The sequence below is a fragment of the Penicillium rubens genome (genome assembly GCF_028828025.1).
Source record: "Penicillium rubens strain IBT 27055 chromosome Unknown utg000004l_segment0_segment0, whole genome shotgun sequence".
Taxonomy (NCBI): domain Eukaryota; kingdom Fungi; phylum Ascomycota; class Eurotiomycetes; order Eurotiales; family Aspergillaceae; genus Penicillium; species Penicillium rubens.
The window spans coordinates 1,700,058-1,723,326 of NW_026890602.1; the positions used below are offsets into that span (position 1 = coordinate 1,700,058).

Sequence of the window (23,269 nt, forward strand, 5' to 3'; positions counted from 1 at the left end):
AGGCTGACACATGACACATATACAACAGAAATATGTTCATAAATGCAAATAAATGACTAGAAGCTGAACAAACCAGTGCGCTTCTTGCCGAAGGGGTAGACAACCAAAGCCGCGATAAACAGCCCGACTGTGATACCTATCGCGACTTGGATCATGCCGAAACCAAGACTGGCAACTGAAGTTTCAGAAAGAGCACCAGAAGCCACAGTAGTCCCATTATTGCCGAGGTTCTGGCGAACCTCGTTGGCGTATTGAATGCCAGCAATCAAAGACCCACTAGAAGCTAGGCCAGAGGGGACCAGCACAAATATACCGGGAAGAATGGCGGTAGCGGCATGGCCATGCCAGACCCGACTGTACAGATTGCCTAGCACACCAATAGTGAATGCACCGACGGTATTGGCGACTTCTGATTGGGGACCGAGCTTGGTGGTGCTGAAATAGTTGGCGACGTAGCCGGACACAGCGATGAAGACCATGACGGGCATCTGCTTCCATTTTCCGTGGTTCACAATGGCCAGAAAAACAGCGTAGATAGCCACGAAGGGGAATGTGCGTGCATAAACCGATCCGTATACATCCAGGCCCGAACACGTAGATGCCGACGTTGCATTAGCATCCATCAGCCCGTATATCGTAGTCCCCACTGTGATACCATAGCCCAAAAACAGCGAGTAGATAATGGCATACACCATCCGGATGGAACCAGCGATTATTTGGTGAGACTGCAGTTCCAGACTGCTACAAAGAACCATGAACCCGGGGAGAATCAGAGCGATAGATGACTGCGCCATAGCGGAAAAACAGAAAAGTGGTTCAGATGTACCATTGCGGGTGACCATGATGCTGCCAAATGCGCGGGCGAGGAAAGAAGTCACTATGGCAGCAGTAACCTCAAAGACATTGGAGTAGAGGGTGGACCGTGGCGCGAGAACGTGCTGCATCAGCCCAACGATGCAACCTAGACAGAAGATGATGGGCATATCGATCGGGCGGGCCTTGAAAGCGAACGGACCGACAGTCGCACTAGCAAGACCGTACACCAGGACCAAGATCCATTTGTTGAATCGGGGCTTGCGCTGCATAATATCGTCCAGTTCCTGAGTTGCCTCTTCGACACCTATAAGATCGTGGACAACATTCTTGTAAACGTTGTGTGTATCAGCAAGGCGACCAAGGTCGACTCCTTGCACTATTCGCACTAGCTTAACTTCTCCAGTACGCGTAATCGGATCGTCGAACGAAATTATCATGCAACCTGGCAGATATAAAAATTGACCTGAGACCTCCAGGACCCGGGCAGTCATTTGCATATACTCCTCCAGACGATGAGTCGGGGCACCGTATCGCATAAGCGCACGGCACAGTTGCATGATGTACCGCTGACGTGCGATGATCTCCGCGATATGGACAGTGACACGGATTTCATCTTCCAGACGGGTCTTCCGCTTGTTCCTCTTCCATTTCTTGTGCACACCCGGAGCGGCCTCTGCGGCAGCGGGCAGACTGGCCGTGCTGAGGTTCATGGAGGCATTGACCAGCGACGAGGTGGACAGATGGGCTGACTTCTTGTACCATTTGAGCTTCTCCTTGCGCGGGGTAGCGGCACCAGATGTTGGCAAAGACAGAGAGGCAGGGGGCGGGGGCGAGAAAGAACCTTTCTTCGGGGTGGAGATACCGGAGGAGACCTGCGTGTCACTGTCAGAGTCATCAGTGATGACACTTTCCGGGCGCGAAGAGCTTCCAGTCTGGGTAGCCTGGAGCTTCAGCAACTGCGACAAAATGCCGCTGCCACCTCCCAATCCACTGGACCGTCTCCGCTGCGTAAAGGCGCTGATCAAGCCCTCGGGAGTTGTCTGTCCCGACCGCTGATATGCGCCCCGAGGTTTCCGCTTGCGCAGCTGATCCTGAACCATGGTCATGCTGCGGACCAAGCGATGAGCCTCGGCGCTGGGGGGCGGCTCAATAACATCCTCGCCGGTCTCCAATGCGTGCGCTCGGTCGGCGTCATGGCGAGCGCGGCGGGCCTGTAGCTCCTCGAGTGGGATACCGCTGTCGAAGTCGTCTGGAAGGTATGATGCGTTGAGGGGCTCGCCTTCATCCGTGGGGCGACCGAGGCGCTCCGTTAAGCGGCTAGTTTTCTGCCGCAAAAGCTGACCGGTGGCTCTGAAGCGGTCACGGGCCGAGGTAGTCCGGTCCATTTTACCAAAATCATGTTTCTCGGTCTCGCCCAACTCGTCGGGGGTGTGCACGTTGGCCAGGCCAGAACCACGACGGGAATGCGTGGGGGCTGGTGGGGTGATGGTTCCGGATAACGGGATTTCGCCGAGGTCTGGGGGCGACAATAACGGGCGCGACGCGGGATGTGAGGCATCTTCGTTTCGGCGCAGACTCAGCGAACGAAAGCGAACCCTGTGATGGGATCGACTGCGAGGCCGTGTGGGTGGCTCGAGTCCGGCATCATATTGGTTGACATCAACGGTAGCCTCACGCTCAAGGCTTGGACGATCACCGGGGTTGTCAATGATTGGAAGAGGATATTCTGCGTATTCTTCATTTGGGCTGGGATGCGGGTTGATGAAGCCCGACATGAAGGGAATGTGAGTGAGCTCGGTGGCTCGGTGGCTCGGGAGATTAGCCGAGAACGAACGGCAAGCCGTCTATGCAGGTACAAGGCACAACGAATGATAGGAATCAAATGATGAAAAATAATATATGAAAAGATGAACAGGTTGAAAGGGACAGGAGAATAAAAAGAGAAAAAAAAATTGTCAAGAGTCTCTCTCCCTCATTTTTTTTGGGGGAAGGCTTCGAACAGGATTAAATGGCAAAACCAAGGAATTGGCCAAGATCAGGGAGAGCTAAAATAGTGAAAAAGGAGTCTAGATCTTCAGATAATGAAATCATAAATCAATACCTAGATATCATAAATGCTTGGATTTTATATGCACATCCTCTACGGAGTACGTTAATAGGCCAACCCTAAGTTTACCTCTTAACCCTGCAAGTGTACATCCATGGATCCATGCACACTGACATATCTCCCTCTATCATTCGGGGAATTGAAAATCATTCTAGATCTTCTAGAGTACGTACTACTTGCATATCAGCGAGGTGGTGTGGGTCATATTGTGGCGATCTTTTATCCAGTTGGCATCCATTCGGGCTAAAATGGTCTTTGTATGGTTCGTGCTTGTTCCCATGTTTCCATGTACCCTGTAAATACTCCAATTTTATATGAGCTATATACTCCATAGTGCAATTGTTTGTTTTTCAATTGAACTTTCTTGCTTTTCCTTATCTTTGGCACATACTCCGTACAAATAACCCCTTAGGCTGCGTTTGGACTGCCGTCGATCCTGACCCACGTATTGGGCAGTTATTTTGCAGCCACCTCCTGAGATACCCCGTAGAGTGGAGTGGAAAGTGTCAGTGTCAAGAGTCCCTTGCAAATCCGATTCCACTGTGATATCAAAGAAAGAACAGACCTCACGACTTTCGACTTATAGATAGAAGTTAAGACCCACTTAAACCCACTTAAGGGCCTTCAGGATTCACGCAGAACATTACGAATTGAAAGCTCGCCACCCGGTGGAGTTCAAAAGGACATGGCGTAAATCTGCGTTGCACATGATTGAATGATTCTGTGATTCTGATTTGGTCGAGACCTTTCCATATGCTTTAACCCCTCCATCCCTTCTTATCATTTGTTGTGTGTTGTGTTATCTTGTACGACGCTCTGTTGAGGTTGCTTCCCTCTCCTTACCTATTACCTAGGTAGAAACAGTCCATTCAAATCTTGGAAACGCCCACGTTGAGATGCCGCGCATGGAAGCCACGCAACGGATGAGAGCCACAAAGGGACGACTAGAATGTGGTCCAGTCTCTGTCCGCCAATGGACCATGCACGATAGGGGTTGCCACCCAAAAAAAGGGGTGAAGACAACCTGAGCTAGAGAAAAACCTTATGGCATAGTAAAAATTTATACAGGCAAAAGTGATTTCACGAACTAGTCAAGAATGGTGTGATATATAAGTCCTATCTTGTTGAAGTCGTGAAGATGATTTGGAGGAAGAACAAATAACCCCAGCCAAACCTCGGTGGCAAACCCCACCATGCAAACCAACCAAACATTTTGGACGACTAAGCATATCAAACTGCCCAGGTGGCACGTGATGTCCATCAATTTAGTCTGTGACAGTATGTGCAGTGGGTCCCTTTTGAACATACTGCCACAAGAGTACATACAACAAAGCGGCCGTAATCCTCTTACTGGGCTTCTCAGGTAGTCTTTTCAGTCGTCTTTTCAGTGGTCTTAGGTACATACCTTTGACTGCTGACCGTCAGTGCTAAACCATTGCCTGCACGCTAACTATATTAGGAGTTTTAGACTGGCAGAACTGGGAGAATTTGGAGCGCGGTATATACCTGGGTACAAAGGTTCCAAGGTTTGGCCCAATATTTCGGAGGTCTGTACTTATGTAGGAAACATAGGTACATTTACGTATGCCTGATCAGCTTTTCGTCCTCCAAATTCCATCATCCTCAACCAACTTACCCAGCGCATAAAGGTATGCTATCCCATATCAACGCAACTCACCAACCTACCCAAGTCTACTGCCCCTTCACCCGGTCCGGAGTACTGCCCACATGTCTATCTACCTTTACCTCCTGTATTTTGGACTCAAGCCTCGGGCTTTTGAATGTCGTTACAACAGGCACGCAAAACTGGGAGCAGAATGGGCGAGAGACGGAGAGTGGTAGTCGGGAAGACGGCAGCGTCATGAGGAACCGAAAGAAAAAAAAAGTTATCGTTGGGACAAGGAAAAGAATTCGGAGAGCTTAAGGACCGGAGCCTGACGACTGTTATCTTGGACAAAGTCCCATCGTGCCTTCCTCATTTGGGGCTTCCTGGTCGTTGGCCATAAAGCATAGGACACCAGTACGAAGAGTGGGGGATCTAAGCAATATGTTGAGTGTGCTGTTTGAAAAATTGTAAAGACTTTCGGAGATGATAGAGGTTCCAACGTTGGAAGGTTGCATACAGTTAATTATTACACTATAGTAGCTCAAAAAGCCATGTGGATGGCGAATTGGTAGAATCAAACGCCAATAGGGCCTGGCTTTCGACACACGTTTACCAACCTGGTAGTGTCAATGGTGATATATAACGTGCTTTTGTTTTAGAATTAGAAATTGGATTGAGTACAACGCCGAGTGGGATACGTGAAGTGTGCTCACATATTCAGATCGACGTCTGTGAAACTGACAGCTACGCCGAGTTCAGGGCAAAGTGGATCTGTCTCCTCGCGGCGAGTTTCAAGGCCCCTGGCCGTTCGTGCATGTCGATGAAATGAAGCCGAACGAGGTGATTGCCTTTTCCGCGGTGGGTTGTTGTTCGCCACGAAGGAAAATATAAAATGTCGCAGGCAGACATGGCTACCACCATGGCAAGTCGCAGTGATTTTTGATGATAACGGCACTTTTGCTCAACTTCATTTGCCTATCTCGCTACCCAACACAATGCCCCTACGATTGTTGTGTCTCCATGGCTGGGGGACGAATCAGAAGGTAAGCTACCGACATTGCTGACCGGTGGGTGACTGGGTCCTAATTCGCCAGTAGATTCTACAGTCGCAGCTGAGTATGCAATCTCCTGCTTTAGCCGCGAGACACCAAACTCTAATCAAACAGGTGGGCTCATGCATGAGCTCCAACGCGATAATACCGCGACCTTCTCTTTCCTCGAAGGGGACGTCGATTCAGCCCCGGGCCCCGGAATCGCCGGTTATTATGACGGTCCGTACTACAGCTACTACCGTTTCCCACGCACCTTTTCCCACGAGGACATGGACGAATCCGACATCCTGGAGGCATACGAGCAACTGAGTGAAACAGTTGCCTTGGAAGGTCCGTTCGACGGGGTTCTAGGCTTTTCCCATGGCGGTACATTGGCTGCTGGGTTCATGATCCACCATGCCAAAATGAATCCGAATGAGCCTGCGCTATTTCGATGCGCAATCTTCATCAATTCCCTGCCACCCTTCCGCATGGAACTTGGGCAGCGTCCTGTCGTAGAGGAAGGATTAGAGGGGTTCATCTCCATCCCCTGCGTGCACATTGCTGGCGCCAAGGACCCACTCTTCGAATACTCGGTGGCTCTGTATCGGCTCTGCTCTGCGAGGTATTCGACATTTGCTGTACATGGAAAGGGCCACGATGTCCCCAGTGATCGGAAGAATGTCGCCATAATCGCCACTGCAATTCGAAAACTGTCCAGTCAAATCTTGTGACACCAGATACCAAAGAAAGGGTTTTCATTTCGGCTGTGCGACACGGAGGCAAAGGTTGGGTGAGCAAAAAAAAAAACGTTGGCTGAAAGGGGAGAGTAGTATGTTTGCGGTTGTGGAACATAATTTCCAGGAGGTTGTTGTAATAGTATATTGCAGATTCTTCGCGAAGGCAAAGAAAAAGTGTTTCAGATCGAGATATTCATGGGATTTGAGTTTTGTTTCGCCGTTGAGGGTTGCACCCGGATACTTACCTCGCTGCGACTTGATGTGACACCTTCCCACATGTCCCGACGTAGATTGTCATGGAAGATGGATGGCGTCAAAAGGCCCAGTAGACCGATGACTATGATGCGGGAAAGTTCATTGCCCTGGCGTGAGAAAACCCAGTACCCTCGCTTTTCCCTGGCATGCGATATATGGTCATTCGGCGACCTCCAGCGAACCAAAAGCAATAATGTCGCCACAATCTAGCGTCAGACCCCCAAAAGCGACCATTTCAGAAGATGATCTGGCAAACTCGGCCGCTGGATCTTGTATACCGATAGCAATTGTGGGAATCGGCTTCCGGGGTCCAGGGGATGCCAAAAATGTCGAGGGGCTGTGGGAAATGATTCTCACGGGTAAAGAGGCATGGAGCCCAATTCCAGCTACAAGGTGGAACAGTGCAGCATTTCATCACCCAGATCATGCTCGCCATGGGACGGTAAGTGATACATGAAATGAGAGTGGGAATAATCAATAATGTGAGAGTAGATCAATGTGGAAGGTGGCCACTTTCTGGAAGAGGATGTATCCGTGTTTGACGCGCCGTTCTTCAACATGACAAGCGACGAGGCAGCGGTGAGTACAAATTGGAGTGTTTTCGAGCTCATCTAACTGTAAGCCGATAAGGCCATGGATCCCCAGCAGAGGTTGCTCTTGGAGGTAGCATATGAAGGCCTTGAAAATGGTAAGTTACTTCTCCGAATCACGTTTTCAAGGCTGATGGTAGATAGCTGGCATTCCTCTGGCCAACACCATGGGCACAAAGACGTCCTGCTTCGTGGGGTCTTTCTCTGCAGACTATACGGATCTCCTACTTCGGGATCCCGAGTGTGTGCCCATGTATCAGTGCACAAACGCCGGACAATCTCGTGCAATGACGGCAAACAGGCTGTCTTATTTCTTTGACTTGAAAGGGCCCAGCGTTACGGTAGACACAGCCTGTTCGGGAAGTCTTGTAGCACTGCATTTGGCATGTCAAAGTCTCCAGACAGGGGACGCATCGACAGCGATTGCAGCGGGAGTCAATTTGGTGTTGAGTCACGAGTTTATGTCGACGATGAGCATGATGAAGTATGTGAAAAATTACCCACGACCGGAAAGACTAGACTGATTTAGCCCTAGGTTTCTCTCTTCAGATGGGAGATGCCATACCTTTGATGAGAAGGCTAATGGGTACGCCCGAGGCGAGGCAGCTGGCTGTCTCATCCTTAAACCCTTAGCCAAGGCGTTACACGACCACGACAAGATTCGGGCCGTGATACGAGGCACGGGTTCCAACCAAGACGGGCGCACTGCAGGGATAACACTACCCAACGGAGCAGCCCAAGAAAGTTTGATCCGAAGCGTGTATGCACGGGCTGATCTGGATCCCTCGGAAACCGATTTTGTCGAAGCTCATGGGACAGGCACACTGGCCGGAGACCCAGTTGAGACAGGGGCGATTGCTCGTGTCTTTGGAATTGGTCGTCCACCTGACAATCCTGTGCGGATTGGCTCCATCAAAACCAATGTCGGTCACTTGGAAGGTGCAAGTGGAGTGGCAGGTGTGATCAAGGCAGTGCTGATGTTGGAAAACCGCATGTTTTTGCCAAACAGGAATTTTGAGAAAATCAACCCACGCATTCCACTCGATGATTGGAAACTCAAGGTTCGGATATTCGGGCAAGTTGAAAGTTGGAGACTAACATCGGTAGGTTCAATTGCGCCCTGAGCCATGGGAGACCACAGGGCCTCGTCGCGTTTCTGTGAATAGTTTTGGATACGGTGGAAGCAATGCCCATGTCATTGTCGAAGATGCCCAAGGCTGTTTATCTAATTGGGGACTCGACGAACATCACACAATCATATCAACTACGACCAACAACCACGCTGAGACCCTCCTTAGCTCGCCGCTTGCTTTATCTCGCATATTCATGGTCTCCGGGTTTGATGAAAGAACTTGTGCACAGCAGATGCAGGCTCTGAGCAATTATATTAGCGATAGGGGACTTGAAGTTGACCAAGAGAAGTTTCTCGACGACCTTGCATTCACAATCAATGAGCGGCGCTCTGTTTTTCCATGGAAGGCAGCCGTTGTCGGAGACACGATCGCGGGTTTGGCAACCTCGCTCTCCCAGAATGTCAAGGCTAGGAGCGCTGTTCGGAATCCAAGGCTTGGTTTTGTCTTTACTGGGCAAGGCGCGCAGTGGGCTGGTATGGGAAAGGAACTGCTTCAGGCCTATCCTATCTTCAAAGTGTCAATTTTGGCGATCGACAAATTTCTGATTGACATGGGAGCTCCTTTCACAGTGGAAGGTACACAGACAACCACTTTTCAGAAGTTCCACGCACTGACATGTTGAAAACAGGGGAGATAGCAAAGCACCCCCGGGACTCCGACTTGAACCATCCGAGTCTCAGTCAGACAGTGTGCACGGCCTTGCAGATCGCGCTGGTTGACTTGCTAAAATCGTGGAATATATACCCAGACTCCGTGACTGGACATTCCAGTGGGGAGATTGCCGCGGCATACGCAGCTGGTGCACTCAGCATGTATGATGCAATGTCAGTCGCATATTACCGAGGGGTTGTAGCAAGCCAGCTTTTGCATGACCAACCAAATAGAGGTGCCATGATGGCAGTTGGGATGTCTGCCGAAGAGGTACAGCCCTACTTGGACGAATTCCAGCCTAGACAGCTAGTCGTCGCGTGTATCAACAGTCCATCCAGCGTAACGATATCAGGCGATATACTTGCGATTGACGCGCTCGGACAAACACTGAAAGATCAGCAGGTGCTCAGCCGACGCCTTGAAGTGGGTGTCGCCTATCACTCTCCTCATATAGAGCAGGTTGCCGAGCAGTATCACAGCCTGATAGGACATATCCAGCCTCGAGGACTGGATCAGATAACAGAAGACAAGAGAGGAAAATGGCCATTGTTCTTTTCCTCGGTTACTGGAAAGATGGCTCCTTTACAAGAATTGCATGCCCGGTACTGGGTGTCTAACTTGGTCGGGCAAGTCAAATTTGCCCAGTCCCTGAGGACTTTGTGTTTTGAGACAAATAGTCAGCGTGGTGGGAATACAGGGGCTACCCGAATAAGAAGGGCTGGGGCAGCCCAAAAGCCTTCTGTGGATTGTCTCATCGAGATTGGTCCCCATGCGGCACTTTCCGGGCCGATCAATCAAATTCTCCAGGCTGATGCGAAGCTCAACGCTGCCGATATAGCTTATATTAGCATCCTCACGCGAAAGACCAACGCAGTCACTACAGCTCTCGGCGCAGTCGCCACACTAGTATCACTCGACTATCCCATTAACTTTGGCACGATCAACAGGCCTGCGGGGGCCAAGAAAGATAGCACACCGCAGCTACTGACAAATCTTCCAACCTATGTCTGGAATCACACCAGGTCATATTGGGCAGAGCCACGACTGAGCAAGATGTATCGGAACCGAATATCGTCGCGGATGGATCTACTCGGTACGCCCGACAACATGGCATGTCCATTTGAGCCTCGCTGGAGAAATTATATTCGAACCTCAGAGCTTCCTTGGCTTCTCGATCACAAGATTCAGGGGAACATTGTTTTCCCTGCTGCAGGGTATCTGGTTATGGCAATCGAAGCATCAATACAGTTGAACAAAGAAGAAAGAATTGCTAGATACATCCTGCGAGATGTGGCAATACAATCAGCCCTGGTTCTCAGTGAAACTTCTGCTGTCGAGGTTATGGTATCTCTTCAGAAGTCGACACAAGACCAGGAACGTTTGTACAACTTTCATATATACTCCATCTCGGAGGAGAATAGGTGGATTGAACATTGCACTGGCTTGGTCGGGACACAAAAGAGCATTGGCGCTTCAGGTGATGGAGCCGAGGACACTGATGGTTATGCAACGGTCCCTTTGGGGACTGAAGTACATGGAGTATCAGTGATTGACGTCCGAGACTTTTATGAGAAGCTCCAAATTTCCGGACTGGAATACGGGCCATGTTTTGCGAATATGACAAAAGCACGTGCGACCAAAGATGGGGCGTGCTTTGCAGAAGTCACTGTACCAGATACACTATCCGTGATGCCTGCATCATTTCAGCATGAGCTTTTGATTCATCCATGCACTTTGGATAGTATATTCCAGACTATTTTTGCAGCTTTACCCCGGGGTATGGGGATTGAGGAAGGACCTGCAATTCCTGTCTCCATCGAAGAGATGGTTGTATCATCCCGTCTGAGCTGCTCCGCAGGAGAGCCCATGAGTATCTGTACTAACGTGCGCCCGATGCCAAATAAGGATGTGATGGCATATATAGTCGCGGTCAATTGCAACGAGAAGCAGTTCGAAACCGAGCCAACTATCTCACTTCGTGGCCTACGGTGTGCGCGACTCGGGCGTCATGAACCGGTATCGCAGACAAAAGATAGCATAATTTACCAGATTAACTGGAAGCCCGATCCTAGCTTTTTGTCCAGCGACAACGCGTCATTTATATTCACCGAGACGAGTACTGTTCAAGAGCCCGCGCGGCAGAAAGAGTACGAAGAGATTGCAGCCAGCTTCATCAGAGCAGCGCTGGAGGAAGTCAGCAAAACTGAAGCAATGAAGCTGGATACTTCTCACCGCAGATTCCGGTGTTACCTCCAAGATGTGCTCGAACGACATGATGATAACCGCTCAATATCACCAGCTCACTCGGAAAATATCCATTCCATCCCGATGGGAAGGTTGCTCCCGGTCATTGGCCAGAACCTCGTGGCTATTATCAGAAACCAAGTTGACTTTTCCACCGTCATCGAAGACGATCGCCTTTTGGATGAGTTCTGGGATATATTCTCAGCGGACACCTCGTATCGAGCAGCTGCAAAGTACGTCAATTTGATTGGCCACAGGAAGCCAGACATATCCATCCTTGAGTTTGGCGTCGGCACAGGCCAGGTAGCGGAGATATTTCTCAAGCATCTTGTGACGCTTAATGAGACACCCTATTGCGGGAAATATACATTTGCCCACGAAAGCGCTTCTGTGCTTGAGCATACCTCGAAGCGGCTGGAGGCATGGTCAGAATGGGTTGAATGCAAGCCCCTGGATCTTGACAAGGATATCACCGAACAAGAATTTGAAAGAAATTCCTTCGACATCATAATCCTGCCTCACGGATTGTGCACTGCACGTTGTGAGGAAAATGCACTTAGCAAAATCCATGATCTTTTGAGACCATCTGGTTATTTGATTGCAATCAACCCCTTCCACCCAAAGAAGAATGTGCTGAAAAATCTGTTGTTCAGTGCCTTGCACTCTTTGTCCGCAGACGAATTCTGCTTGGGTCAGAGTGGTTGGACAGAGAGTCAGTGGGACGAGATCCTGCAAGATGCACATTTCACGGAGGTTGATGCCTATGCAGATCAAGACACCGAGAAGAGCCATCAGTTTATCGTGGCCAAAAAAGGGAAGATTCATCAGTCGTCCAGAAAGGTTTCCATCATTTGCGGGGACAAAGCCGAAGCTAGATACCTAGACACTGAGCTTGAGAAGATCTCATGTGAGGTGAATGTGACACATGTCAATAATCTGGAGTGCAAGGAGCAGATTTGTTTGGTCTTGGATACTTCCAAGTCCTCCCTGCTGGCCTCTGCCAATGAAGTTACATTCAGCAAGATAAAATCATTGTTTACACAGAGTGGAGGAGTTCTCTGGATCACAAGGGGAGGAACGATTGAGTCCGTCAACCCAACCGCAGCCTTGGCGGTTGGATTTGCAAGAACAGCGCGCGCCGAATCAGGGGTCAATCCGATCATCACCCTCGACCTGGATGCTCAAAATCCTCTCTCTGAATCCCAAGCTGCCGACATTATCACAAAAGTTCTGGTTACCCGATTCCTCCATGAAAGTTCAGATGAAGATACGGAGTATGCGGAGAGAAATGGGCAGATTCTGGTTCCACGAGTACTAGAGAATCCGAAGGCAAACAAGACGATGAACAGCATTAATGATACGGATGCTATATCCGAGCAGCCTTTCCATAACCTCCAGCAACCTCTCCGTCTTTCCAGGAAATTCGATAACCCCGGGTTCGTTGGTGATTTGCAGGTGACAGACCTCCCAGCCGGCTATGTTGGAATCAAGGTACTGTCCTTTGGCCTGAATAAATGGGATGTTCAGCCAGACTATTTTGATTGGGAAACAGACGACACCCTCGGTATGGAGTGCAGCGGCATAGTATACAAGGTGGGCGCTGGCATTCACGACATCACCGTAGGCGACCGGGTTGCCTGCTTTGGGACTGGGACTGCAAAAAGCTTTTATCACGATCGGGCATCAGCTTTCCAAAAGATCAATGGCGAGATGTCGTTACAGATGGCTTCGACTTTGCCTCTAGCATATACCGTTGCTTATTATGTTGTGAACCACCTGTCAATGGTCGAGTCGAATGATGCCGTTCTCGTCCATGATGCCGGAAGTCATTTCGGCCAAGCACTCTTGGAAGTGTACTTGCTGACGGATGCTCGGATCTTTGCGACGGTGTACAGCCCGGACGAAAAGGACTTGCTCAGCTCGAGGTTCGGGATAGCCCGAGAGCATATCTTCATAAGCGGAAAGGACGATGTAGCCAAGGGAGTGTCACGGTTGACCGAGGGCAAGAAAGCAAACGTAGTAGTCGCGTTCGAGACTGCAGAGGAAAGGATTCTGCAGAACAGCATTGCACCATTCGGTCGGTTAATCCAACTTCAAACAAGCAACCTCAAGGCCCGATTATTGTCATGCCCCCCGAACATCTCCCTGTCTACGGTCAATATATTTGAGCTCAAGAGGGAGAGGAGGGACCTTGTCAATCAGATATGGCCGAAGGTCTTTCGGTTGTTCCTCGAAAAAAGACTCAAAGGGCCTGGCTTTACTGGTGTATATCATGTTTCAAAAATCCAAGAAGCAATAGCAGCAATACAAACCAAGCAGCACGTTGTGGTTCAGGTGGAAGATAGTGATGTTGTGACGGTACAGCTTACCCCATCACTCAAAGAACGCCGACTTGCCTCCAGCTAACGAGATTTAGGCCACACTTCCTAGAGCTACGCAGCCATTGTTCCAAGAAAACGCGTCCTACATGCTGGTTGGTGGGCTTGGTGGAATTGGGAGGGAAGTAGCCTTGTGGATGGCGGAAAATGGAGCAAAGAGCCTGATTTTCGTAAATCGAAGCGGGCTTTCAAAATATGAGTCTCAGATGACAGTGAGGAACCTGGTGGAGAAAGGTGCCCAGATAACCACACGAGCTTGTGACATATCCGACGAGACTGCAGTTCAACGAATGCTTCAGGATCTGTCTTATTCCGTGCCTCCAATACGGGGGCTGATCCAGGCAGCCATGGTCCTCAAGGATGTCCACATTGAAAACATGAGGTTGGACGAGTATCGGGATGTCATGGGCCCGAAGTATCATGGCACCTGGAATCTGCACCGCCACCTCCCCGCAGATCTTGATTTCTTCTTGATGTTATCGTCTATCAGCGGCGTTATTGGGAACGCAACACAGGCTGCCTATGCCTCCGGCTGCACTTTCATGGACGCATTCGCAGCTTATCGGAGAAGTCTGGGTCTTCCAGCAGTGTCTTTGGATCTTGGAACAATCACAGACGTTGGCTATCTGGCTGAAAACAGGGATTTAGCGACAAAGATGGAACGGCAAGGATTCCAGGGCACTGACACGCCAACACTCTTATCCCTGATACAAGTTGCAATCTCTCAGTCGACGGGCGGAGCAGCCCAACTGGTAACTGGTCTCGGCCAATGGAAAGAAATGGAATCACTTGGGAACTTCGACGCACCTTTGTTCGCTCATTTCCGGTACAAGTTTCAGGGTCATGGAAAATCCATTGCGCTCGGCGACTCGATGGAAGGATTGAAGGTTGACCTTGATGCTGCAAAAACGGTGGATCAAGCCACCATAATAATCTGCGATGCTCTCAGCAGGAAGATTGCCTCGCATCTCTCTATCCCGGTTGAAAATATCAATCCTTCCAATCCGGTCTCTGAGTATGGAGTTGACTCACATGTGGCTGTGGAGCTGCGCAACTGGGTATCAAGATCCATGAATTGCACTATCCCCATTTTGGAAATTCTAGCAAGGTCTATGTTCGAGTTGTCTCATAAAATTGCCAGCCAAAGACTCGAGGGCAACTCGGAATGAGTTCCTTATCCTACGCGGTGGATACCTTGGAAAATATACAATACGATAGTTACATATACAACAATGTACTTCTACCCAGCTTAACATCCGTGGATACATGCTTCTTGTCGATTTACACTGACCATGCTTTACTTATTTACTTCTTTAGGAAAGGATCGGACATCTGGCGCAACTTGGGTGCCAAGACTGCAATCGTACGCAAATGGTGGATCTAAACGGAGTAAAGTCGTAATTCCGGCCAAATCTCTTATATCCATGGATGTATATTACCATGTGAGAGTGAAACAAATGGCTTAAGTAAATTAGAAGGCCGAATTCGAGGTTTCTACCCATAAGGCCTATTGATGGCTGTGTTTCAAAGCCCGAGCCCAACTATACGGGGTAGGTAGGCTAGGTCACCAGATACTCTTAGGCAACATTCAATGATCTTACGTGAGGCTCCGCTGAGGGCTGGCATTTTAGGTTCGAGATTGATATCAGATGTTGTGATTTTATCCTGTATCGCGAGCAAATATGAGAAGATTAAGGGTCCAGATCGTCCGTTTCGTTTTGCTATTTCGAATCTCCGATCTGCTAGCAAATATATGATGAATCGAAAGTCGGTCAGAGATCAAAAAGTCTCAAGTACATGCATTAGGGCAGCAGATCTTATCATAGACCGGTTATATCAGTCCTCAGATTCATCATCCATATGTGCAATGCGCAGGGTTTTAAGGGGGAAGACAAGGATATGTTGTCTGCTATCAACTGTGTACACCGTACGGAGGATAGTGTCATCCATGGATACTCTTCCGACAAGCAACTGTTCTCGTCCAATGAACATCCTGCTCGGCCTTCGGTCTTCCACCACATTTAATTCCTTCCAAGGTCGCCCACCTGTCGGCACCGCTACGGGGACCGCGTGGTGCCAAGACTCCAATCGGAGCTGAGGTTAAGCGAATAAGCCGATTAGTCAGCGGCTCGGGTCCAAAATGCGCCTCCGATTTATTTTGGGCTTATCGATTTATGACTCTAATACGAGTTCTAGAGCGGAATGTTTATTTTATCAATCGGGGCTCCGCACAGAAATTTCAATGCTGCCAATAACAAAGCAATGTTTGCTTCGGCCTCGGATTTTCGGGGCCACTTTGGCGTGGGTCCCTGAGACTCTCATAAAGGATGCGGTCCCCTTAAGTTAGTATCTGAATAGTCCACGAAATACTCAACGGCATTTCTCAACGCCTCCCTCCTTCTCTTCGCCGCCATCATGGACGGGTCAGAAAAAGCCGCGGGCGCAAGCTCTGACGATATCCAATTCGATACCGAAAGCGCCATGACCATCACAGGCGACGAGACTCCCGGCAAGGAGAGCCCCAATCTCAAGGGAAATGACTGGAGCATGATGGCCAAGCTCCAGGAGGAGAACGATCGCAACTTGGCAGCTGGATTCAGGAAACAGGAACTTGGGGTCACCTGGCAGGATCTCTCTGTGCAGGTAATAAGTTCAGAAGCCGCTGTGAATGAGACTGTTCTCTCCCAGTTCAATATTCCCACCAAAATCAGAGAAGGCCGACGAAAGCCTCCTCTACGGACGATCCTCAACAAGAGCCATGGTTGCGTGAAGCCCGGTGAAATGTTGCTTGTGCTGGGTCGCCCAGGCTCTGGCTGTACAACACTGTTGAAAATGCTCGCCAATAGACGTGGAGGATACAAATCAGTGGAGGGCGATGTGCGCTTTGGATCTATGCAGCCGAAGGAGGCTGAAGAGTTCCGCGGCCAGATTGTGATGAACACCGAAGAAGAGATCTTTTTCCCAACCTTAACGGTTGGTCAAACTATGGACTTTGCCACGCGCCTCAAGGTGCCCTTTAAGCTGCCGGACGGTATGACTGCCTCGGAATACCAACAAGCGTCGAAAAAGTTCCTCCTTGAATCCGTCGGTATCTCTCACACCGAGCACACTAAGGTCGGTAATGAGTACGTTCGTGGAGTCAGCGGTGGTGAACGCAAGCGAGTTTCCATCATCGAATGTATGGCCACTCGAGGCTCTGTCTTCTGCTGGGATCAATCGACCCGTGGCCTTGATGCGTCCACTGCACTTGAATGGACAAAGGCCATCCGAGCTATGACCGATACACTCAATCTGTCGACCGTGGTTACTCTTTACCAGGCTGGTAACGGCATCTACGATTTGTTCGACAAAGTTCTCGTGCTTGATGAAGGAGAACAGATCTTTTACGGCACCAGAGAGCAAGCTAGGCCATTCATGGAGGAAGCTGGATTCATCTGCCGAGAGGGCTCTAACGTTGCGGATTACCTCACTAGTGTCACCGTACCGACCGAGCGCAGAATTCGACCTGGCTTCGAGAACCGCTTCCCGCGCAACGCGGAGGCGCTGAGAGCCGAGTATGAAAAATCACCCATCTACACTCAAATGGTAGCAGATTACTCTTACCCAGACTCCGAGCTCGCCCGTGAGCGGACCGAAGAGTTTAAGAAAGGCGTGGCTTTTGAAACTTCCAAAAGCCTGCCCAAGAACAGTCCCTTCACCGTTGGCTTCCTTGACCAAGTTAAGATCTGCGTGCAGCGTCAGTACCAGATCCTTTGGGGCGACAAAGCTACATTCATCATCAAGCAGGTGGCCACACTATGTCAGGCCTTGATTGCCGGCTCCCTGTTTTATAGTGCGCCCGATAACTCTGGCGGACTTTTCATCAAATCCGGTGCCCTTTTCTTCTCCCTTCTTTACAACAGCTTACTCGCCATGAGTGAAGTGAACGAGTCCTTTTCTGGAAGACCTGTGTTGATCAAGCACAAGGGCTTCGCTTACTTCCACCCGGCCGCTTTCTGTCTTGCCCAAATCGCTGCCGACGTACCTGTGTTGCTTTTCCAGGTTTCCATGTTTGGTCTAGTTCTGTACTTCATGGTGGGACTCTCAATGTCTGCTGCAGCTTTTTTCTCCTACTGGATCATTGTCTTCACAACAACAATGGTAAGTGCCATTCAATTTGCTCACATGGCTGTCAACTAATAAACATACAGACTATGACTGCTCTTTTCCGAGCCGTCGGAGCTTTGTTTTCTACCTTCGATGGAGCCTCCAAGGTCTCGGGTTTACTGATCATGTGCACCGTTTTGTACACTGGCTACATGATCCCAAAACCTGCAATGCACCCTTGGCTCGGTTGGATTTTCTGGATTGACCCACTTTCCTATGGGTTCGAGGCCTTACTGAGTATAGAATTCCATGACAAGAGCGTCATTCCATGCGTCGGGACGAATCTGATCCCCACTGGCCCCGGATATGAAAATGTCCAGGCCCACCAAGCTTGCGCTGGTGTGGCTGGCGCGATCCAAGGCCAGAACTTCGTGGTTGGCGACAATTATCTAGCGTCGCTCTCATACAGTCACTCCCATGTCTGGCGCAACTTCGGTATCAACTGGGCCTGGTGGGCTTTGTTCGTCTTCGTCACGATTGTCGCGACTTCGAGGTGGCAGTCACCCTCCGAGGCGGGCAGCACTCTGGTTATCCCCCGTGAATACTTGCACAAGCACGTCAACAACCAGCAAAAGGACGAAGAAGGTCAGAGTCCAGAGAAGCGGGTTTCTCCGACCAAGGATGAGTCTCCAAAGCTTGACAACCAGTTGGTCCGTAACACGTCCGTCTTCACATGGAAGGATCTTTCATACACAGTTCAGACACCTAGCGGTGACCGAGTCCTCCTAGACAACGTCCATGGATGGGTGAAGCCTGGTATGCTCGGTGCTTTAATGGGTTCCTCTGGCGCCGGTAAGACAACTCTACTCGATGTCCTCGCTCAGCGCAAAACTGAAGGAACTATTAATGGTTCTATCATGGTTGATGGCCGTCCATTACCCGTCTCGTTCCAACGGTCAGCCGGCTATGTTGAGCAGCTCGACATTCATGAACGTATGGCAACGGTTCGGGAATCATTGGAGTTCTCTGCTCTATTGCGCCAACCTGCTACCACTCCACGCGAAGAGAAACTTGCTTACGTGGACGTTATTATTGACTTGCTCGAGCTCCATGATCTGGCTGATACCATGATCGGTAGTGTTGGAGCTGGATTGAGTGTCGAACAACGCAAGCGCGTTACTATCGGAGTCGAACTTGTTTCTAAGCCTAGCATCTTGATCTTCCTCGACGAGCCCACTAGCGGTCTTGATGGCCAGAGTGCGTATAACACAGTCAGATTCCTTCGCAGACTTGCCGATGCTGGCCAGGCTGTCTTAGTCACCGTGCATCAACCATCTGCGCAGCTTTTCGCCGAGTTTGATCAGCTTCTTCTTCTCGCTAAAGGAGGCAAGACTGTTTTCTTCGGTCCTATCGGAGAAAATTCGCAGGGCATCAAAAGCTACTTCTCACGTTACGGAGCGCCATGCCCGCCTGAGACTAACCCCGCTGAGCATATGATTGATGTTGTTTCGGGTCAACTGAGTCAGGGCAGAGATTGGAACAAGGTCTGGCTGGAGTCACCTGAACATAGTGCCATGCTTAAGGAGCTTGACGAGATCATTGAGACCGCTGCGTCGAAGCCGCAAGCTACCACCGATGATGGTCGAGAGTTTGCTACTACCCTCTGGGAGCAGACAAGTCTGGTTCTGAAACGTACGTCAACAGCCCTATACCGAAACTCCGACTACATCAACAACAAGTTCGCCCTCCACATCTCCTCTGGCTTGTTTGTGGGATTCAGTTTCTGGATGATCGGTGACTCCGTCTCTGATCTCCAGAGTGTGTTATTCTTCATTTTCAACGCCATCTTTGTCGCTCCCGGTGTCATCAATCAACTGCAGCCAACCTTCCTTGAACGTCGCGATCTGTTCGAAGCACGGGAGAAGAAAGCCAAGATGTACTCATGGAAGGCGTTCACTTTCGCCTTGATTGTGTCTGAATTCCCATATCTTGTTGTGTGTGCCGCTCTTTTCTTCAACTGTTGGTATTGGACAGCCGGTATGGCAGTTGAATCCAGCAAGAGCGGTAGCATGTTCTTCGTGTTTTTCCTCTACGAGTTCCTCTACACTGGAATTGGTAAGTTGACCATTCGTTCTCATATTGATCCCAACTAACAAACAAACCTAGGCCAATTCGTCGCTGCATATGCACCGAACGCCCAGATGGCTGCCATGATAAACCCTCTAGTCCTGGGTGTAAGTTTTCTTGATTCCCGCCCTTCGTGAATATCTCGGCTAACACCGGACTTCTTAGACAATGATCTCTTTCTGCGGTGTCTTGGTCCCCTACGCCCAAATTGTCAGCTTCTGGCGCTACTGGATCTACTGGCTCAACCCGTTCAACTACCTCATGGGCAGCATGTTGGTCTTTGGCCTGTTCGATCGCGAAGTCAATTGCAAGGAGCAAGAGTTCGCCAAGTTCGACGCACCCAATGGAACCACCTGCGGTGAATACCTGAGTGACTTCATGCAAACCATGGGCACCCGTATGAACCTCATCAATCCCGATGCCACCGAAGGATGCCGCGTGTGTCAATACAGCCGTGGATCCGATTACCTCGTCACCATCAACCTGATGGACTACTTCTATGGCTGGAGAGACACCGGTATTGTGGCTCTGTTTGTGGTCAGTTCGTATGCCCTCGTGTTTATTCTCATGAAATTGAGAACCAAGGCATCCAAGACGGCCCAGTGATTGGGGGTTGGACCTTCAGGGGGTGGTTGGTTCTCAACTTTCCAAAACTTAGATTTCGATTCCTAGACGTGATTTTTCTCCATATGCTAACACCTAGAGGTGTGAGTATATGTTTCTCTTTTCTTTCCTGCAGATAGCTATAGACCCTGTACATCTCTACTCATTTAGATTGAATATATATTAATTGAGATTATCCCGAGGTACTTTATAATCGGTAGTTCTGTAAGGGGAGGCACCCCCAGCCCTGGAGACATCCCGGCCGAGAAACAGAGATAAAGTCTAGGAGTTACCCCGGCCAAGCTCAGCCACACGGAGAAAGTGCGAGCGAGCCCTCTACTCCGTACGGAGCAGAATTGTATTGATCTTATTATTCGTCAAAAGAAAACTGGTATATCTGTTGAATTCAGTGATCGACACTGGGAAACGCCCTCCTTAGCAAATTACATCATTAGTCCTGTCACTTCACACCTGGTGCAGGATTCCCAGAGTGACGACACAGTTGGAAGGTCCGTCACGTGATGGTACCCCAGACTCTGGACTTGCAGGTACAACATAGATAGATCCCCGGTTACTCTCTCTCTCTCTCTTTTCCTCCGAGAGTCCATAGATTAGCATTAATACACTCGTATTTGCCGTCTCTTCTTGCCTTCTTCTCGCCACCAAGTTTAATCAACCCGAGGAATAAGGTTGACCTTAATGCAGCTCTCGGCTGATCACAACCTTTATCGGACAAAGTCCGAGCCGAAGGAAAGTTATGAGAGGCCAGTCTTGGCTAAAAGGGTTGGGGTAAGGGACTGGTGATCAGGCTGATTGTGACTCCACCGTGGGGGTCACGGCACCTTTCCCAGACGTCCTATCATATATCGTCAAGACCGTCATACAACCCGGATCGGCTCTCAAGATTTCCGCATTCGGGTTTCCCCGCAAACTGATACTCCCCCACGTTTCTCCAGAATCCCGAATTCACGGGGTAAATGCGATCTCCGGACCAGCATGACATGGTCCATGCCGTTCCCGGTATATAAATGAGTGCCGACCCCGGGACCTTGTCCCTGCTCGAGTACTATTTTCATCTGAACATCATGGTCGGAACCGAAAATGCCATCGCCGAGGCGGAGTTGGGGACGAAGATGGACTTGAGCCATGAGGAAGTTGTCCATATGGCAGAGTTGACTGAGGAAGAGAAAGTTGTCGAAAAGAAATTGCGCAGGCGGATTGATGCCCTGATTATGCCACTGGCTATCCTGGTGTACCTGATGAATTACATAGATCGGTAAGATCTCGGACAATTCATAATAGGTGGTCAATGTTAATGGCAGCAGTAACAATTACGCCGCAGCGAAGCTCCAAGGCCTGGAAGCGGATCTCAGCCTCGACGATACAGAATACCAAACTGGTCTCTCCATTCTCTTTGTTGGATACATTCTCATGCAAGTGCCTTCGAACATGCTGCTGAACTACATGGGTCGACCATCCCTATACATTGGATTCTTCACCTGCGCGTGGGGGCTGGTATCGGCCGTGACAAGTCAAGTCACTAATTACGGAGGCATTGTGGCCTGTCGATTCATTCTTGGCGTGGTCGAAGCGCCCTTCTTCTGCGCCATTCTCTTCTATCTATCTAAGTGGTACACAAAGCGGGAATTGGCTTTCCGAATGAGTATTTTCTACTCTGGCTCCCTGCTGAGTGGCGCTTTCGGAAATCTCATCGCCGCGGGTATCCTCAACGGTCTCAGAGGCCACCGAGGACTTTCAGCATGGCAATGGCTCTATATTATTGAAGGTTCCATTACCTGTGCCATCGGACTGGTCATTTGCTTCGTTCTCCCCGACTTCCCGGAGACATGGAAACTTTTGTCCCCAGAGATGCGCAAAGTTGCCCAGCGACGTCTTGCCATTGAGGCTGGTCAGGCCGATGTGGATGAAGGGGGCAGCAAAAGCCAGTTTGAGGGCTTCAAACTCGCCATGACCGACGTCAAAACATATGTGTTCGCCTTGGCGTATATGTGCATTACTGGAGCCTCCGGCTTCCAAAACTTCTTCCCGACTTTGGTACAGACGCTCAACTTGGAGGAAACCATCACTCTAGTGCTAGTGGCACCCCCGTATCTATTTATGGTGGTATACTCCCTTTGCCACTCCCTGGCTTCTGATAAGTTCGAGAAGAGATTCTGGTTCTTCTTCTACCCGATCCCAATCACCATCATTGGATTCGTCATCTTCATGAAAACCGATGGTTTCGGACCACGATATTTCTCCTTCTTCTTGATGGTCTTCGTGTTCGCTCAGAATGGAACTTTATACTCTTGGCTTGCGAGCTCCATTCCTCGTCCACCCGCTAAGCGTGCTGTCGGTCAGTCATATTTTATTCTGTGTTCGATTGATCAACAAGCTAATCAAAACAGCCTTCGCATTCTTCAACTCAATTGGAAACAGCGCTTCAATTTGGACCCCCTACACATATATTGAAAGTGAGGGCCCTCATTACCCCACGGCCATGGGTGTTTGCATTGCGCTACAGGTAATTGGTGGCCTTGCGGCTCTCTACTTATACTTCAACCTGAACATGCTCAACAAACGCCAGGAGCGTATGGAGAATGAGGAAGTTCAACTCACCGATAAGGATATTCGCCGGTTGCAGGCTACTGCTGATATTGAGGGGATTGATATTGCCGCCGCTAGACGGCTGCAGAAGGGATTCCGCTATGTATTGTAGAATGATTCTGGCATATTTCAGATGATTTGATTTAATATCTCAATTCGAGAATTTTGACTTGTATATTTGTGAAGTAGTACTTGTATGTCAGAAGTCCACTATGATCAACAGTAGCACACTCAATCCGGACATGGCAAGAAAATGGAGGCCCAGTGGTACGACAGTCCTATCACGGGTAACGTC

At 49.7% G+C, this 23,269-nt stretch overlaps 5 protein-coding genes across 5 annotated transcripts; 4 read left to right on the forward strand and 1 right to left on the reverse strand.

The window, feature by feature from the left end:
- Positions 1–56: 56 nt before the first annotated feature.
- On the reverse strand, positions 57–2,591 carry N7525_010604 (threonine/serine exporter family protein; the record flags this gene model as incomplete). The annotated part of the gene is made up of 1 exon (XM_061215150.1): positions 57–2,591. The coding sequence occupies one exon, from the start codon at positions 2,589–2,591 to the stop codon at positions 57–59; it is 2,535 nt and encodes an 844-aa protein (XP_061067662.1).
- Positions 2,592–5,524: 2,933 nt separating this feature from the next.
- N7525_010605 (putative DUF341 family oxidoreductase) lies at positions 5,525–6,294 on the forward strand (the record flags this gene model as incomplete). The annotated part of the gene is made up of 3 exons (XM_002561406.2): positions 5,525–5,572; positions 5,627–5,645; positions 5,696–6,294. 3 exons carry the CDS (start codon positions 5,525–5,527, stop codon positions 6,292–6,294), a joined length of 666 nt encoding a protein of 221 aa, XP_002561452.2.
- A 454-nt stretch (positions 6,295–6,748) lies between these two features.
- N7525_010606 (putative polyketide synthase) lies at positions 6,749–14,720 on the forward strand (the record flags this gene model as incomplete). The annotated part of the gene is made up of 8 exons (XM_061215151.1): positions 6,749–6,997; positions 7,048–7,134; positions 7,186–7,243; positions 7,290–7,629; positions 7,681–8,206; positions 8,253–8,853; positions 8,907–13,531; positions 13,590–14,720. 8 exons carry the CDS (start codon positions 6,749–6,751, stop codon positions 14,718–14,720), a joined length of 7,617 nt encoding a protein of 2,538 aa, XP_061067663.1.
- A 1,246-nt stretch (positions 14,721–15,966) lies between these two features.
- Positions 15,967–20,370, forward strand: N7525_010607 (uncharacterized protein; the record flags this gene model as incomplete). The annotated part of the gene is made up of 4 exons (XM_002561404.1): positions 15,967–17,691; positions 17,742–19,752; positions 19,804–19,871; positions 19,930–20,370. 4 exons carry the CDS (start codon positions 15,967–15,969, stop codon positions 20,368–20,370), a joined length of 4,245 nt encoding a protein of 1,414 aa, XP_002561450.1.
- A 1,082-nt stretch (positions 20,371–21,452) lies between these two features.
- Positions 21,453–23,086, forward strand: N7525_010608 (putative MFS transporter; the record flags this gene model as incomplete). Its single annotated transcript, XM_002561403.1, has 3 exons — positions 21,453–21,643; positions 21,693–22,723; positions 22,776–23,086. The coding sequence occupies 3 exons, from the start codon at positions 21,453–21,455 to the stop codon at positions 23,084–23,086; spliced, it is 1,533 nt and encodes a 510-aa protein (XP_002561449.1).
- Between the last annotated feature and the right edge of the window lie 183 nt (positions 23,087–23,269).